Source organism: Oryzias latipes, chromosome 9 (genome assembly GCF_002234675.1).
Source record: "Oryzias latipes chromosome 9, ASM223467v1".
Lineage (NCBI taxonomy): Eukaryota > Metazoa > Chordata > Actinopteri > Beloniformes > Adrianichthyidae > Oryzias > Oryzias latipes.
The window spans coordinates 29,070-46,490 of NC_019867.2; the positions used below are offsets into that span (position 1 = coordinate 29,070).

At 39.9% G+C, this 17,421-nt stretch overlaps 1 protein-coding gene across 1 annotated transcript; it reads right to left on the reverse strand.

The window, feature by feature from the left end:
- Positions 1 to 14,499: 14,499 nt before the first annotated feature.
- LOC101170566 (beta-1,3-galactosyltransferase 1) lies at positions 14,500 to 17,421 on the reverse strand. The gene is made up of 2 exons (XM_020700239.2): positions 16,554 to 17,421; positions 14,500 to 16,415 (listed from the first exon to the last, which is right to left on the reverse strand). Exon 1 carries the CDS (start codon positions 17,202 to 17,204, stop codon positions 16,629 to 16,631), a length of 576 nt encoding a protein of 191 aa, XP_020555898.2. The 5' UTR covers positions 17,205 to 17,421; the 3' UTR covers positions 14,500 to 16,415; positions 16,554 to 16,628.

The window sequence follows — 17,421 nt, forward strand, 5'->3', positions numbered from 1 at the left end:
CAATTAGGTCTTTTTCTTTCCTTTCTTGTTTTCTCCAGCAGAGGGAGTTAAAGAGTCACATAATCTGAATGTTTTATTTTGTCCTTTCCTTTGGGTTTAACCATGGCTTTTTGACCTTCATTTAACCACCTTCATTTAACTGACCCTAATCCCAACCAGGGGAGTACATCTTCTAACCCTAACCAGGTGAATTTGGTCCCCTAATCCTAACCAGGTGTTTTTCTTGCTCTAACCCTAAACTGTTTTGACCCATAAGGCCTTATACTTACCCACTTTAACATTTGGATCCAAAATGATGCTATAATTTTACCCATACTTACCTGCTGTGATGACCAGACAGCTCTCCTTATGAGAAAAGACCCTGAAAGAAAAGTTAAAAAATAAAGTTAAGGGGAGATGAAGGTGGAGCCATGGTGGAGACAGAGATGGCCCGTGCATCAGGGCTCCTTGCTTAATAGCAGGGAGTCCTTATATTTCTTACTCCTAACCCTAACCCCTAACCCCTAACCCTAACCCTAACCCTCCCTAACCCTAACCCTAACCCTAACCCCTAACCCTAACCCTAACCCTGTGAAAATATTATTCTCTGCCTTAAGACATAGGGGATACTCCAGGTCATTTCTACGACGTTGTTTCAAAACTCTCAAGGATTCTGGACAAAAACATAACGATGTAAAAGAAAAAATCCCATTGATTACAAATTTCTCAAAAGGAAGTAAAACACTAAATCATAAAATAAAAAATAACTTCAAACACTTTATTACAGACCAGGGATTACTGAAAAAGCATCAAGTAATCTCTGCATACAGACGGAACAAAAGTCTAAGAGATTATTTGGTGAAGGCAAAAGTACAACCCTTACAACAAAACCAAAAACATACAAACCTTAAAGACCACTTTATTAAATTACAATACATTCAAAATCAAGTAAACAAAAAAATCTTCAAACTTCCCCAAACCTTTACTTTGAAATCGAGGAATTGTGTCTATGTCATTTTTTGTGCCAAATGCAAAATTCAATATATTGGAGAAACTAAAAACTCACTTTCCACAAGAATGGCTCAACACAAATACAATATTATTAATAAAAAGGACACAGACACTAATTTGGTCAAACATTTTATTTTACACGGATGGCATAATGTAAAGGTTGCAGGTATACAAAACAATTCCATTTGGACTGACAAAGAAAGAAAGTCAAAAGAGAGACAATGGATATATTTATTGAACACAAACGAACCAAATGGTCTAAACATGAAAAGACATTATCCATTATCATAAAGTCCCATTTTGCAGTTTCAATGATTAGTCCCCTTAATTTAGTCGAGCCCCTAATTAGTAATTTAATCACTTACCTTATAAATTACTTACCTTGAATGAATCACTTACCTTGATTGGATCTTCTTAACCTGGCCCTTTAATTTAATCCTAACCAGAGTAATTAGCCCTAACCCTAACCAAATTGAGTACATAGCCCTAACCTTAACCATATTGACTATATAGCCCTAACCCTAACCAAATTATTGAAATATTAAAGCAAATTAGAATATAGCCCTAACCCTAACCAAATCCTTTACAAATCAATAAATTATATAAATAATTAGTTTATAAACATAATTTAAAGATGGGATTATTAAAAACATGCAATACAACATTAAGATCCTAAAAAGATTTGTGTACATGTATATGTGTATGTGTATATGTATGTGTATATGTATATATATATATGTATGTGTGTATGTGTATATATATATATATGTATATATAAGTATATAGGAATAAAAATTGGCTAAAGTAACAGTAAAATTGATTAAAATTTAAAATCATTACTACTTTCTTTTACACAATTAATATACTATTTAAGTTTACAATTTAGAGGCATTAAAATTTCATTTGGTATTTGATTGGGATATTCAGTTTAAAAAGTAACTTTAAAATAAAAGGCAAAAATTAAATGAAACTGTGAAAAATAGAAGCTGGGAAAATACAAGGGGTGGAGCCCAGAGGCTATATATACAGAGAGGCTGAGCAGGGCTCATTTCTGCTCTGCTCTTCGAAGGGACAACATCTCTCTTAGTGCCAGCAAACCCAGCCAACTTTATCAGCGTGCTATATAGGCCTGAGGAAGACCTGAATACAGGTCGAAACGTAAGAAAAAGAAAAAGAAGGCCGCTAAAGCACGCTAATTTGGTTTAGATTTTGCACTTGTCTTTTTTCTTTCTTATTTTTTTTCTTCTTCTTTTTTACAAACCTTTATTTTTTTGCTTTCATTCGGCTGTTTTACTTTCGTTCACAAAAAATAAAAAACACAAAAAAAAAAAAAATAAAAAAAATAAAAACATTATAAGAAAATACAAAAAACAAATTTCATTTACGCCTTATTAAGATTATAATAACAAAGGCGAACCTGAAAAACAAAACATGGACAGGGAATGGATCCTTGTACAGCCACGGAGGGGAAGGAAACGTACCTTCCAACGGAACCCGAGGGGACGTAGCAATGATGCTCACTTAGGGATGGACCGTGCACCGCCCACCTTCCGCGGAAGGGGGTCCAGAACCCATCGACCTAACCCTAACCCTAACCCTAACCCTAACCCTAACCCCTAACCTTAACCCTAAAATGTTTTTACATGCAATACAAAAATTAAGATCCTAAAAACACACAAATACATGTATAGGGCTGTAAACATTAGCTATAATAATAGTAATTTGAAGATGGGTGGATTCACATACAATAACTACATGTACTACAAAAGCAATACTAAACAAAAACATATACATAAATATATAAGGTTAAAAATTGGCCTGAGTAGCAGTGAATTGATTTAAAGCTTAAAATGATTCTTTTGAATTCATTACAAATTTCTAAATTCATTACAAATTTAATTTTAAATAAACACATTTTTTAAATAAATGAACACTTTAAATTCATTACATTTAAGTTAAACATAAATGATGACAATAAGTTAAATATATGGACTCAAAATAAGTTAAAATAAGATAAGAGGGGCAAAAATATAACACAAAATAAAAAAGTCTGAAAACTAAACTCTGGAAAATACAAGGGGGTGGAGCCCAGAGGCTATATAAAAGGAAGAGCCTCAGCAGAGCTCATTTCTGCTCTGCTCTTCGAAGGGACAACATCTCTCCAAGTGCCAGCAACCCTAGCCAAACTGAAAAGCGTGCTTTATAGGCCTGAGGAAGACCTGAACACAGGTTGAAACGTTGCCGCTTTAGCACGCTATTTTCGTTTTTTGGACGCCTTTCTTTTTTCCTTCTTTTTTTACTTTTTTCATATTTTTGTCTTATTTCCTTTCACAAAAAAATAAAAAAAACACAAAAAAACTTAAAACTTATAAAAACAAACAAAAAAACATAAATTTCATTTACATTTGATTAAAATTAGAATAACAAAGGTGAACCTAAACTAAATATGGACGGTGAGTGGATTCTTGTCCGCCCACGGAGGGGAAGGAATCAGACCTTCCAGCAGAACCCTAGGAGACGACACAGTGATGCCCACATTGGGATGGACCGTGCACCGCCCATCTTCCTTGGAAGGGGGGCCAAAACCTTACGCCCTAACCCTAACCCTAACCCCTAACCCTAACCCCTAACCCTAACCCTAACCCTAACCCTAAGCCCCACTTCCTTCCATGCTGTAGAAGAAAAGATCTTTTCGCAGACATGATGTTTTGGACTGTACATGCCTTCCAAGTCACCTAGCCCTAAACCTAACCTCAGTGAAGAAGTGAGAAAAACCTATTCTGAGAGGATTTTTGGAGGACAAATGACTGAGGAGGAAAAAAGAAAAATTGTTTGTGCAAGATGGGTGATTTCCTTACCTGTTTGGACCTCATCTTGGTGAGGGGGGGTGTGCTCCCACTCCTAAAAACAATATGTGAGACTATACTTCAAAGAGCCATAAAGCTACGGACAATTTCGGAAAAGCATGGATCCACAGCCATTCAGGAGCAAAACAAAGGCTAACTCCGCCCACCTGCTCTATTTAAGAGGACCTGCTTCTTTCAACTCACTCACTCACCTTGCAGCCCTGTCATACGGAGGCACAATAAGACAGAAGGCAATCAGACCAGGATTTATGGACAAAGGATTTTTATTCCATCCAAGCGCTCATGTACAAGGGATATACAAACAAAGATTGCTCAGCTCAGCACCTGAAGAAGGACCAGAAAGTCCGAAATATCGCGCATTATTCTGGGCAACAAGTGACTCCAGGAGGAGCCTGAAGATTATCCTGCAAAGACAGGGGTTAGGGGTTAGGGTTAGACAAAGACAAGGCTACTTACCTGAGGAAATAGAGGAAATGTCCCTGCAAAGAAAAAAGAAGAGGAGACAAAATTGAAAATACAAGTTATCCAGGACGATGAGAGCCTAATTTTTGATCATGTAAGTCCAATTATTCTAATTTTTGAGTGTGGGGCGGATGACTCTGGCTTTCTGGGCGAGAGGAAGGCCAATGCACTTGAGGTTCACTGCCTTTGGCGGTGAATTTCTAATCTTCAACCCCTGACTAGCTAGTGCCCCTTTGTCGGTCTGGTGCCGGGGTTTGAAGCCCCACTTCCTTCCATGCTGTAGAAGAAAAGATCTTTTCGCAGACATGATGTTTTGGACTGTACATGCCTTCCAAGTCACCTAGCCCTAAACCTAACCTCAGTGAAGAAGTGAGAAAAACTTATTCTGAGAGGATTTTTGGAGGACAAATGACTGAGGAGGAAAAAGAAAAATTGTTTGTGCAAGCTGGGTGATTTCCTTACCTGTTTGGACCCTAACCCTAACCCCTAACCCTAACCCTAACCCAATCAGGTGCAGTTCACTTTCTGTTGTCATCCAGTAGAGGGGATTGAAGAGTTTCCATCCCTAATGTGAAACCATCATTTGGACTCACCATAGCTTTTGGGCTTTTATTTTAATCATTTCCTTTTAGATCATTTTAATCCTAACCAAGTGATTGAATGTTCTAACCCTAAACCAGTGATTTTTGTTCTAACCCTAACCCAGGTTTTTTTTCCTGACCTTAACCAAGTGAACTTCAGGCTCTAACCCTAATTTGCATAATTAATAAGCCCTTTAATACATCCACTTCTCTGGATCCAAAATTAGGCATATAATTGCCTTTACTTACCTGCAGCGGTTACCAGACAGATCTCTTCAGCAGCGAGAGAATCCTGAAACAGAAGAAATGAGCACAATCCAGAGGGGAGGAGGGTGGAGCCATGGTGAGGACAGGGAAGGCCAGAGCTTGAGATCTCCAGGCGCCCTGCATGGAGATCTTAATTTTCTCACTCCTAACCCTAACCCTAACCCCTAACCTCTAACCCTAACCCCAACCAACCCTAACCCTAACCCCTAACCCCTAACCCTAACCCAACGACCCCCCTCCTGGCAAGACGACTCCCATTGCTAGCTGGAGTGTAGAACTGAAGCATGTCAAAATCCCAGTACGCCCTGGTCCTCTGTGCTTCCAGGCAGTAGGCCTCCAGTAACCGCATGTCCCGCTCTGGGTCCAGGAAAAAGTATGGCTGGTTAGGGTTGTGCCAGGGTTGTACGATACCATCGTCCATCGGGATGGGTGACTGACATCCCGATGGAGAGACACCATCGTGATGCCACGCCCCCGCCACGCTGCGAGTAGAGACCATAAGCCGCGGTTACATGTGCAAAATATCTTGATCGGATCAATGGTCGGATTAGAATCCAACCGTGTACATGGGCCCAGAAAAATGTTTTCAGAATATAACAAACTTTCGCATGGGTCACACTTTCGGTCGGAATAAATCATTCGCACATGCGCAGTAGGGTTTGAAAAACCGGAATGACTGAGGAAATGACTTCCGCCGAGCGGCTATATACATTTATATGTCAGCTCCGTAATATACGAAACGATCTTCTAAACTGATTTTAACAATGTTACGATTATTATGAAGCGCCTGTTCGCCTGTTTTAATTTTAATCCGTGTGGTCAGTGCTTTTTCTGTTGAAGAGCGGAGCCGGAAAGAAGCCAGAATTCGCAGTGTGCTAACACGGGCTAACAACATTTGCTTTGGGTGGTGCTGCAATCTGCATCCTGGCTGCACGTAAACATGTGGGAATAACATCAGCCTTTATTTTGTCGGGACGCGACTCGAAACACAAATCCACGTGATTGTTTGAATGGTTTCTAAGGACTGAGCGACATTTCTGCTTTGAAGCTCACACAGCCGCTGTATGTGCGCTGACGATCCGAGCTGTGCTCAGACACACACTTTTAGACCCGGTTCTGAGTTCGGTAGCTCGTACCCCTAGAGATGCGGGACGGATCGCAGTCCTAAATCTCCCCCACATACCGCTCATGTAACAAAGCACCCCCCTTCCCCTCAAACACAAAGCTGTAAATCCGCGCTCCGCCGGTCCACTTGACTAGTTAAGTGCGGGAGCGGACTACACTTCTTTTCTATTTTGTTTGTTACTTTTTTTGTTAAAGTCACTTCCCTAGTTTATACTGGATCATCGCGGATGATTCATTAGTTGGGAAATAAAATAAAGTAATAAAGTAAAATAACAAATAATAATTATATAAGAATGAAAAATTAAAAATAGACCCCCCCCCCCCGACAGCAAACATCGTCAACGGCCAATTTAAGGGACATCGCCCAACCCTATGGCTGGTCCATTCTGTCAGGTTGGCAGGGCTGAGGAGCATGAAGGACCCAAAATGCAGATACGGGAGGCACACGGTTCCAGGGCAAGGGATTTACTTAACAAACGGCACTGCAGAGCAGGGTAAAACAAAACAAAACTCACTGTGGGCAAAACCTGAAAACATGGCAGGAGACAGACATGGACGAGACAGCCAGGGAGCAGACGTTAGTGACGTTAAGAACGTTAATGGACCAGCACAAGAGGAAGGCATAGACGAGACTTAAATACAGACAGGGCAGACAAGACACAGGTGAACATGATCAGGCCAGATTGGGACAAAGGAAGTAAAACACAAAAAAATGACAAACAGAAAACCTTTCAAAATAAAACAGGAAACAGAACAGAACAGAAACCAAAACAGAAAGCAAAAACCAATACAAAGAAGTCCAAACCATGACAGAGTTATTTGAACTTAAAATCTTTGAGTTGAATAAAATAAAACCATTTAACTAAAAGTAAGCTATAACTTTTTATTTAACTAACTTAAAGATTCTTACTTTACTGAACTAGAATATTTTGTTTTTATTGAACCTTATACATTAGTTAATTAACTAAAAAACTTTAATATATCTCAACTCAAAATTAATCATTTGAAGTCTAAACTAGTCTTATTTGTCCTTCTTAGTCAGGGCCATTCTTACAAAAGAAAAACTGAGGCAGAATTGTAATTGCAAGTTTATTATTAAACCAACTTACACAAGTACATTTGAACAACTTGTGAAAATACTGCACAATTTGTGTAAAAAATAAAAGTGCACAAGCCATAAAAAAAATACATCAGTCTTCAAGAAAAGCAAAGATTGAGCACAAATCTTTTTTACACCATTTCCTTATACAACTTTATAAAAAAAAACATTCTTACATTTCAAGAAAAGCAAATATTGTGTATCAGCCTTTTTTTTTTACACTTTTCTCACATAAAACTGCATTTTCTTAGGCTGCCCTTTCCCTACAAACATTAGCGCTCAAAAAAATACCAATTTAGGAATGTCGCCTACCACAAGCTCATCTTCCACCACAACTGCTGTACTGAGCGGACAGAAAGGCACTGAACTTGTATTATTGTTGCTGACGGTCAGAATGCCAACAGAGGTGCTGCTGATGTCTGGCTCTGGTGACTCTTTAATCTGCAAATGAAAAAAAAACAGTGTAGTATTAAAGAGAGAGAATTGATCGTTTGAGGGAAGAAAACTTTATGCAAAAACTGCAACCTGAAATTGACATTTTAAGAGGTCAGAAATTACACATCAAGAAAATTATTAAAATGGATTTAAATTAATTATTTCAAGGATTGTAATCAAAGCAATAAAGAATTTACACATATTTATCAAACTCATTACAGAAATGATTAAATCATTGATTAGAAATTCTTAGAGAAGAATTACATTTTCTCGTTCAACAACTGCATTTTTAAAGTCCAGCAGATTGGCGTCATCCAGATGAAATAGGGGACGGCTGTGGGCCCAAGACGAGCCAGAGGCGAGGTCCACGGTCAGGTACAGGAGCACAGATGAGCTGAAGTGCAATATTTTAGGAGACTATGTGCTTTGACACATAACATTGCTTTGGCAAGACTTTCTGGTTAAGTTGTATTACCCACACAGCTGGAGTATTAACCAGCACACTGTCACTGGTACTAGTTAGTGAATAAAACATAATCCATCATAAAGTACTTACATTCCAAACTTTGAAGAACTGTGGGTCCTCCTCACGTTTGTATATGGGAAGCCAGTACAAGACAGGAGTATGTTTGACATCAGCAGTCTGCTCTTGCTGCACAGAGACAAATACAAATTAATATGGCAAACATATTTCAAATGACTGCACCCTTTGGTCTGGCTCAGTTCAGTTCATCTAGTTTTTTTAATTATCTTAAAATTGTACAGTTTTTTCAAAAAATTACACCAAACATAAGATGACGTCACATTCATATTTACAAATGCATTGGGATCGACGCTGATGTTTTTTCTACAGTGAAGGAAACATTTACAGTCATTCAATGAATTAGAAACGCTCAGTGATTAATATGAACCGATCCAAGTCAGCCCCTTCTTTTAGCTATGAAAACATAACTGATTACCAAATCACAGAGCCTGTGGTAAAAAGTAGAAAGAAAGGCAATTCCCACTGACTCTATATGTGGCTGTGGCAGTCGCTCTGCCAGAGCTAGCGGTTAGCTAGTAGTAACGGTTAGCTAATAGTAACGGTTAGCTAGTAGTAAGGTTTAGATCAGGGGTCGGCAACCCATGGCTCCGGAGCCACATGTGGCTCGTTCATCCTTCTGTTTTGGCTCCCTGTGACTTTGGAAAATAATGAGTATTTTATAATAATTAAATTTTATTTTAGTTTGTTAATCTGCTGGCTCCGTATGTATGGAGTGATATTTCTGCCACCACGTCGCACACAAAACTTTTTTAAGTTGCAGGTGAAAATATTAAATGTTGGCTTTTCTATAATTTATACGGAGCCCGTGTCCTGACATTAAGATATAAAAATATATCTTGTTCCCACAGATTAATATCTTGTTCCCACAGATTGTTATCTCTTTCGCACGAAATAATATTCCGTTCCCTCAAAATACTATTCCGTTCGACCATTCTTGCTTTTATTTTTACCCCATTGAATGCTCACAGAGACACGGAAGTAGCGGCAGGAAGCGGCTTTTGCAGCAAGATGACGGAGGGCATCAGATGTGAATGAACGTGAATACGATGGATGCTTTTGTGCTTTTTAAAATAAATAAATCTGTTCTCTAAACATCCTCCGTGTCTTCAATGCAATGTAATGAGACACACACAGACAGAAATGTGAAGGTATCTGCTGTAAATCTATGACGTAAATTAAGAACAGGATATGATCGGCTAGTCAGTTAGCATGTAGCCTAATAGCCTTCGAATGTAAAGCGACTGACTGCTAAAGTTAATAAAAGACAAGTACTGAATATTATTATTCCTATTTGACCCTAAACTACAATACCAGCTGTCTGTCAACCGACCAGCCAGTTGCCCATATGCCGGCATACATCAAAGAGCTCTGCGGCGGCGCTAGTAGTAGCCTAGCAGGAGCTATCGTATGACAAAGCAGCCTAGTTATCATAAATCTTTTGATATTTTTCTTATATTCATTGAGACGGTAATAAAGTGATCATTTTTGTTTTTCATGTTCCTTTTTGAACGAATAAGGGTCACAGATACACGGAAGTTACCACTGAAAGCGGCTTTTGCCGGCGTACAGAGAGCATATCCGCGTGAAAGACTTATGACGTGAATAATTATTGCGTTCGAAAAGATTAATTATTGCGTTCGAACGACAAAATTATTGCGTTCGCACGAGTTAATCATTTCGAGGGAACGGGATAGTATTTCGAGGGAACGGAGTAGTATTTCGTGCGAACGAGATATTAATCTGTGGGAACAAGATATATTTTTATATCTTAATGTCAGGACACGGACTCAGTAAATTTATTATTATGCTTTGATATTTTCTTTTTTGCTCAAAAAATTTTTTTTTGCTTTCAACAACTTTTTTTTAATTTCAAAAACGTTTTTTGCATTTGCAAAACACATGTTTTTGCGTGCGTTGTGTCAAATCTCGCTTTTGTCCTATGTTTGATTTTGCTGACTACTTTGAGCGCGACTTAGCGTGAAATGACTGCCACTGGCATCGCCAAAAAAAGCAATTTGCATGTGTTGTGTCATCTCACTTTTTTCCTATCTTTGCTAAGTTAAGTTTCGGTTTGATGTGACAAGCTGCCATCAAACAGCTGCTGATTGGTCCAGATTATAACCAATCAAATCGCCATATGAATCTAACATGGTGTCTGCTGCCGAGGCTCAGAGGCTGAACCAGCTCTTTTTACCCTCATTTTTGGATGAAGACGTTTTCATTTTTTAAATAATTCATAATAATTCATACTTTCTTTATTTTTGGCATTCGTTCATTTTTATGAAGTCAGATTTGTGAATTTATGGCTGAGGATCTCCTGAAACTGTAAAGTTTATCTGCTGACATTACATCAACAGGTCTGTTTGATCTGTGAATCCTGCAGAGCAAAATATTAGTGAAAAGTGTGATTTTCTTTAAGGTCTGTTTTTTAAAACTAAACAATAAAAAATTTAAAGCACATATTATTTTATGCTGCACACGTGTTTGGGATCAGATGAACAGCAGTAATAAGCAAAAGCATGATGGCTCACCACAGGAGACTCAATGCATTTATCAGAAGAAGCATTTTTAACTTTTATGTAAATTTTTACCAGTGTCTCATGTTTAAGAACTTGTGAGCGTTTCTCCAAAGTTTAAAAATATTAGTCATCAAAAATGCTATTTTCTCTTAATATTTCAACAATTATTTATTAAAATAAATCAATAGTTCAGATACAAATCTTAAAAAGTTTAACTTCTTCCGGCTGGATGGAGTCGGAGCTCGGACGTTTATTTTTTTTTACTGCAGACGTTTTAAACACTTTGGTCTCTACACAGACATGAATAAATAATAAACTCTGTTTTATTTTAGCTGCTTTGCTGCTTCTTCTGGGCTTTACTGAGACAAACGGGCCAGAGTGGTTGAAAACGGCAGGACCCCATACGAACAGAACCGAAACAAAGTCTGAAGTCAATGTCTGCCTCGGAGTACCGTCAATATGAGACACAGACACTTGATTGGTTAGAATCTGGACCAATCAGCAGCTGTTTGATGGCAGCTTGTCACATCAAACCGAAACTTAACTTAGCAAAGATGGGAAAAAAGTGAGATGACAAACAACGCATGCTAATTTCTTTTTGGCGATGCCAGTGGCAGTCATTTCACGCTAAGTCGCGCTCAAAGTAGTCAGCAAAATCAAACATAGGACAAAAGTGAGATTTGACACAACGCATGTAAAAAAAAGTGTTTTGCAAACGCAAAAAAACGTTTTTGAAAGCAAAAAAAACATTTTGAGCAAAAAACAGAAAGTTTTGTGTTCGACTCAGAATGTTTTGTGTGCAACATGGTGGCAGAAATATCACTCCATACATATGAAGCGCGTAACACATGTGGTCCGGAGTGATCTTCTGCCGGGAACTTGACATGCCGCGGGGCAGAGACCAACTGTCTGATGACAGAGAGTTTGCGTCAGTGTTGCCAGATAGAGTCACAGTTTTCCAGCCCAAAAGTCATCTGAAAACCGCCAGACCCAGCCAAAAACCGCCCAACACAGATTTTGTTGATGTTTTTTTTCCGTACTGGACTGATTTAGCAAAACAAAAGATTTTTCTAAATAAAAGATAGTTCAGACTAATAATAAAATGTGTACAATATTGAATATTTCTTCAGCGGGCCGACTTCTTCCATTTATTTGCTTAACCCGCTCTATCCCCGCTATAACCTGCGTCCGGCTCTTTCATCCTTGTGCTGCACTGGAGCGCCCCGACTATTGTATTTTGCGCTCTCTGTGTAGGACACACCGGGAGCGCGGGGGAAACCAACTCTCAGCTGCAGAGGATGTGAACAGGTGAACAGGTAGAGAGGAAAAGCAGGTGGTGTTCACATCAACAATAAACTGGACTGGTCAGACAACACAAAGGTCCTGCACAAGAAGGGCCAAAGTCGCCTCCACCTCATGAGGAGACTGAGGTCCTTTGGTGTGTGCAGGCCACTACTCAGGACCTTCTATGAGACTGTCGTTACATCAGCAACTTTCTATGCCGTGGTCTGCTGGTGTGGAGGCATTAGTGAAAGGGATAAAAAGAAACTGGACAAGCTGGTCAAGAGAGCTAGCTCTGTCCTGGGCTGTCCCCTGGACTCAGTAGACTCTGTAGGTGAGAGGAGGATGCTGACCAAGCTGTCCAGCATCCGGAACAACCCCTCCCACCCCCTGTATGCGACGGTGAGGACAATGAGGAGCTCGTTCAGCCAGAGACTGCTGCACCCCCAGTGCAAAAAAGAGCGTTACCGGAGGTCCTTCATCCCAACAGCAATCAGACTATACAATAACACGGTCTAGGACTGATGAAACCGCTGCTGCTATTTATTGCCTTATTTAATCCGTTATTTATACTGTACTTTTACTTCCGCCTTGTATTATTTTTATTCTTAATCATTGCTACTGTGTTTTTCGTACTTTCCAACTGCTATTTCTTCTTGTTTTTGGCTGCTGTGACAACCCAATTTCCCCCTGGGGATCAATAAAGTCCTATCTTATCTTATCTTATCTTATCTTAAAGAGGCGGAGGAGGGGCTTTGGCTTCAAACTCTGTCAGAGAGATGCAAACACGGGCGTCAGATTGAGACGCAGCTTTCCCTGCAGGAGATGAAGCAGAGACTTTCCCTGGGATGATTTTATGAACTCAAACATGGAAACATGATTACCAAGTAAAACTCTTCAAAATAATAAACCTGATCTCTCCACATTCTCCGTGTCTACCATGCATTGACAAACACATCCCTCCATGCAGCGATCAGACCAGAACTTCAGCTGGTGGCTCCTCCCACACGCGAGCGTGGTATCATCCTTTTAAGAACACAATGTGCATTTGCAGTGATGTATGTTTCAGAGGATGTCCGATTGGCCAATCTACATGTCAATCAAGTCCCGTTCTTCTCAGTGAGGATTTTGATTGGCTGGTGGATTTTTAAGAAGTACTTTTTTTTATCTTTTCTGGCCTACGATCTACACTCATGTCATTGAAGATCGACGTAATGAGCACCCTTGATATAATATATACATGCATAATATATATAATGATGTCAAAACGGGTTGTGGCTCCGGGTGCTTTCTTTTCATTAGGGCGGTCCCAAATGGCTCTTTGAGTAAAAAAAGTTGCCGACCCCTGGTTTAGATCATTTACAATGTGCGCCAACCAACTCGGTAGACGTAAAACTTGAAACTGTGCCCCAACAACTTCTTTTAACCACAAGCAATAATTCTCTGATTACATGATACTGCAAAACATACATAATTGTTTAATTCAGAACAAATATTTGAAGATACAAACTCGTGGAGCACGTAAACAATTAAAAGGATATACTAGAAGGAACATCAAAAGAAGCAACAAATATATAATACAGAGGCAAAAGTCATAAAATATATAAAAAAAATAATAATACGACTTACCTATACGTATGTGAGTCATCAACTTGGGTGGGTCTAGATGACCCAATTCCCATTGGTAAAGTGCCTAGGGTAGCACAAGGGTTACAGAGTCAATTAAACTTGGCATGGCAAACTTTTACGTTGAAACAATACAACTGACGATTTGATTTGAGAAACTCACAATTTTAAGTTGTTCAAATGAAATAATATCATTTATATCCAACAGTAGTGATAATTCCCCTTTTTGAGTGAAGATTCAGCCAATATTTATTTTTTGCCCATTTGGAGACCAATGTTTCTACAATGTTTTATCTTCACCTCTGGAGAGAATCGATTGTTTCTCTGCAGCTTTTAGCTTCATTTGATATTTTTGGGTTTGAGTTGACTGAATTACTACAATATGGATAAACATTACAGCTGAATCCCAGAGAGCTCAGTAGATTGATATTACTAAAAAGGACAAAAACTGAAGTGTTACACTACAGATGTTTTTGCAATGTCCCTTTCATGAAGCAATTTTAATTGAAATGGTTTTAGGAAACAATATTTTATTGTATTTTAAAATCAATAAATTGTGTTTTTCTATTCATGGCAATATTTTTTAACAAGCAATTTATTTTTACACAGTTAATTATTGGAGATTTTTTTCAGGAATCTTTAGCTTTCCAAATTCGTTGAACGGGTTTATTTGTAATCAGTAATGAAACAAAAATAAATGTAATGTTCAGCTGAGAGCTGTGCATCTGTACTTTATTAAATGAGTTAAATCACAGAATGACAAAAACAATGTCTACATTTTTGTACTACATAATTGTACAACAAAGCAAAAAAACAGACAAAATTTGGTACAGCGGTCCACCTCTAATGCAGGTTTGATTTCCGCCATATGTCAAAGTGTCCTTGGTCAAGACAGTCAACCCCACCTTGCCCCTGGTGGAAGGTTGGCCCCAGTGTTCGGCAGCAGAGCCACCATCAGTGAGTGAATGAAACTGTAAAGCACTTAGGGCCTTCAAAGAATGGCAAAAAATACTACACAAGTATATTTACTTTATAAAAAATAAGTGAATTCCATATATTAATCAGATAGATACTGGAAAGTGTATAAAATTAAACATTTCCAAACATTCTGGGTTCACAAAACTAAATCTGATTTTTGAAGTCTTTCACTCAGATTCACAACACAGAAGGACAGACGGATGAACCAACAAGTGCAGCACAGCAGCAGTAAATTAACGATCTGACTGATCGTAGAGGAACATCCAGCTTGAGACAAAAAGGTTAAGGGTCATCCCAAAGACACTCAAAGTGAGACGCCTCCCTTGACATTCAGGATCAAGGTGTGCAGATAGTTGTTGTTACACCTCTGCAGTGTTTGTAGTCCGTTTTTACAAAGGGTTTGGGGTTCAAAGACCCAAATGGATCTTTAGTGCAGCTGTCTGCAGCTCACCGCTGCTCAGGGTTTCAGTCAAATGCAGAAACACGTTCAGCTTTGTGGAAGAAGGATTTTCATCATTCGGCACACCTCTGCAGGTTTATCCGCTCACTGAGGCGGTTCTGAGCAGAGTAACTGAGGAAAAGGCAGGTCAGGGGGCAAGAGGAACCCGTTTTAAGGACTTAACTCCAGGTTTCTTGTGGTGCATGGCGCCCTCTGTTGCTTGTCAGGTGGACTGCAGCAGACCAGTCAAGGCATCAGAAGGCTAAATTCTTCATCCACAAGTGATAGCAGATAAATGTATAACATATACAAAATGAGGAGCAAAACCTGAGAAAATATTCCTCCCTTCTACCGAAGGCACCTGTGAACAGCAATAAACTAAATTGCACGCTTTGCTAACCTGAGTAAGTTTGATCTCAACAAAAAATCCTGATGGGTAAAAACAGCAGACAGGATTACAGGACACATATCTCACAATATGGCTTTTCTGCATTTACACTCAGTCTTATCGCCAGCACAAAGACTTTAATCTTCTATTGGTAGTTCCTGAAGTAAAAAGGCCACAGTGATAACATTTTCAGGTAAAGCGTTCTAAGGCCAGCCATAGATCAGTGCAGAGCACACAAACGTGTCTGAGCCTCACAGGAGCTTCCAGTTTTCCTTTGTGTGAAGGCCTGACTGAACTCCCATCTGCAGATCGGACAGAAACTGATTCTGGTTCCCTTAGCAGATGGGGGTGAGGGGTTCCTGTGAGAAGAGTTACCTGAAAACCTAAAGCAAACTCAACTTTTGCTGCTCTTCTTACTTTATGAACCCAGTAAAAATGGATTTATCTTTCTTTTCCGCCTCAACAATTACCAACCTAAAAGATTTATCACTAATCAAAGACAAAAAAAAATCCTCCAAAGACTTTGATTCAGTGTGGAAGACTTCAATCCTGTGAAAACAATGTTTTAAATTTTTAACATTTTTGTTTTAAGCATATTTTCCCGCAGATTCTTCTTTGCTCTCTGTGATAAAAACAAATCAACGTATCAAATATGATTCCTGGTCCTGGAAGATTATTTTTTGTCCCAGATTTTGAGAATGTAAACTGTTTTAAAACGGCTGCTTTCATCTTGGCTCAGAAATTCCAGAACTGTCGGCAAATCTGGTAGATCTGGATCCCGTTCCGAGTCTCAAAGGTCTTTAGGCTTCTGGCTCTGAAAGCAGATAAACAGGTTTAGCCTCCAAAAGGCATTTCCACTTTTTCCTCATCCCTTTTACTTCCTTAATTATTTGAAGTTGACTAAAGAAGTTGATAATATGTTCCATAAAATCTTTTTTTTCTTAGTAAAGACCTTATTTTCTGTCCATCCAGCTCTTTTCTCATCACTTCCTGGATCTCTCCTCCTTTTGCGTGATGCTGGAGGATTTCAGCAGCTGGCCCAGCCTTCAGAGAAGTCCTTCCAGATGTGCAGCAGCTCTGTGGGCCCAAACCCGTTGACGATGAGCAGCCCAGCAAAGGTGCACCTGTCGTACTTCAGCGTTCTGATTTCAAACAGGTTCCTGAGGAACATCCAGATGCGAGCGTAAACCGGCCGCACATCCAGCACACGCAGACACAAGCCCACATAGACGTCCTCCAGGGGGATCATGCGCACGAACCTGGAGGCCCAGGAGATCCTCCCCGCCATGTCACCGGAGAAGACGTAGCCCGCTCCAGATACGTAGGGGGGGAACGTGTTGTCCCGGTAATGCTCCTCTGACACAAACCATTTGCTGTTAGGGTCTCTTCTGGGCTGACCGTCACAGATCACCGACCCGGTGATGAAGCCACGCCTGGGGGAGCTCCTCAGCCACTCCAGCAGGTAGAAGACGTTGACAAAAACGTCAGCATCGACCTTCATGCCAAAGGTGGCGTGGGGGCAGAAGGTGGATAACCACCTCATCATCATCATGGTTTTGATGGTCAGGTTCTGGTAAGAATCCACAAAGTCCATCTGGATCATGTCTGCGTGAAGCCCCGCCTCCTCCTGCAGGTTGGACCGCTGCTCCTCTTCCGGAAGTCCAGAAAAAAACAAAGTCAGGACGTCCCGGTCAGCCGACCCCCAAGTCCCCCTGACAGCCTCCCTGGCTGCAGAGTCCCGGGGGGCAACAGGCACCAAAAAGACCAGGAAGGGGCTTTTGTCCCGGCACGCCTCCGGCTGGTTGAGGACGTACCGATAG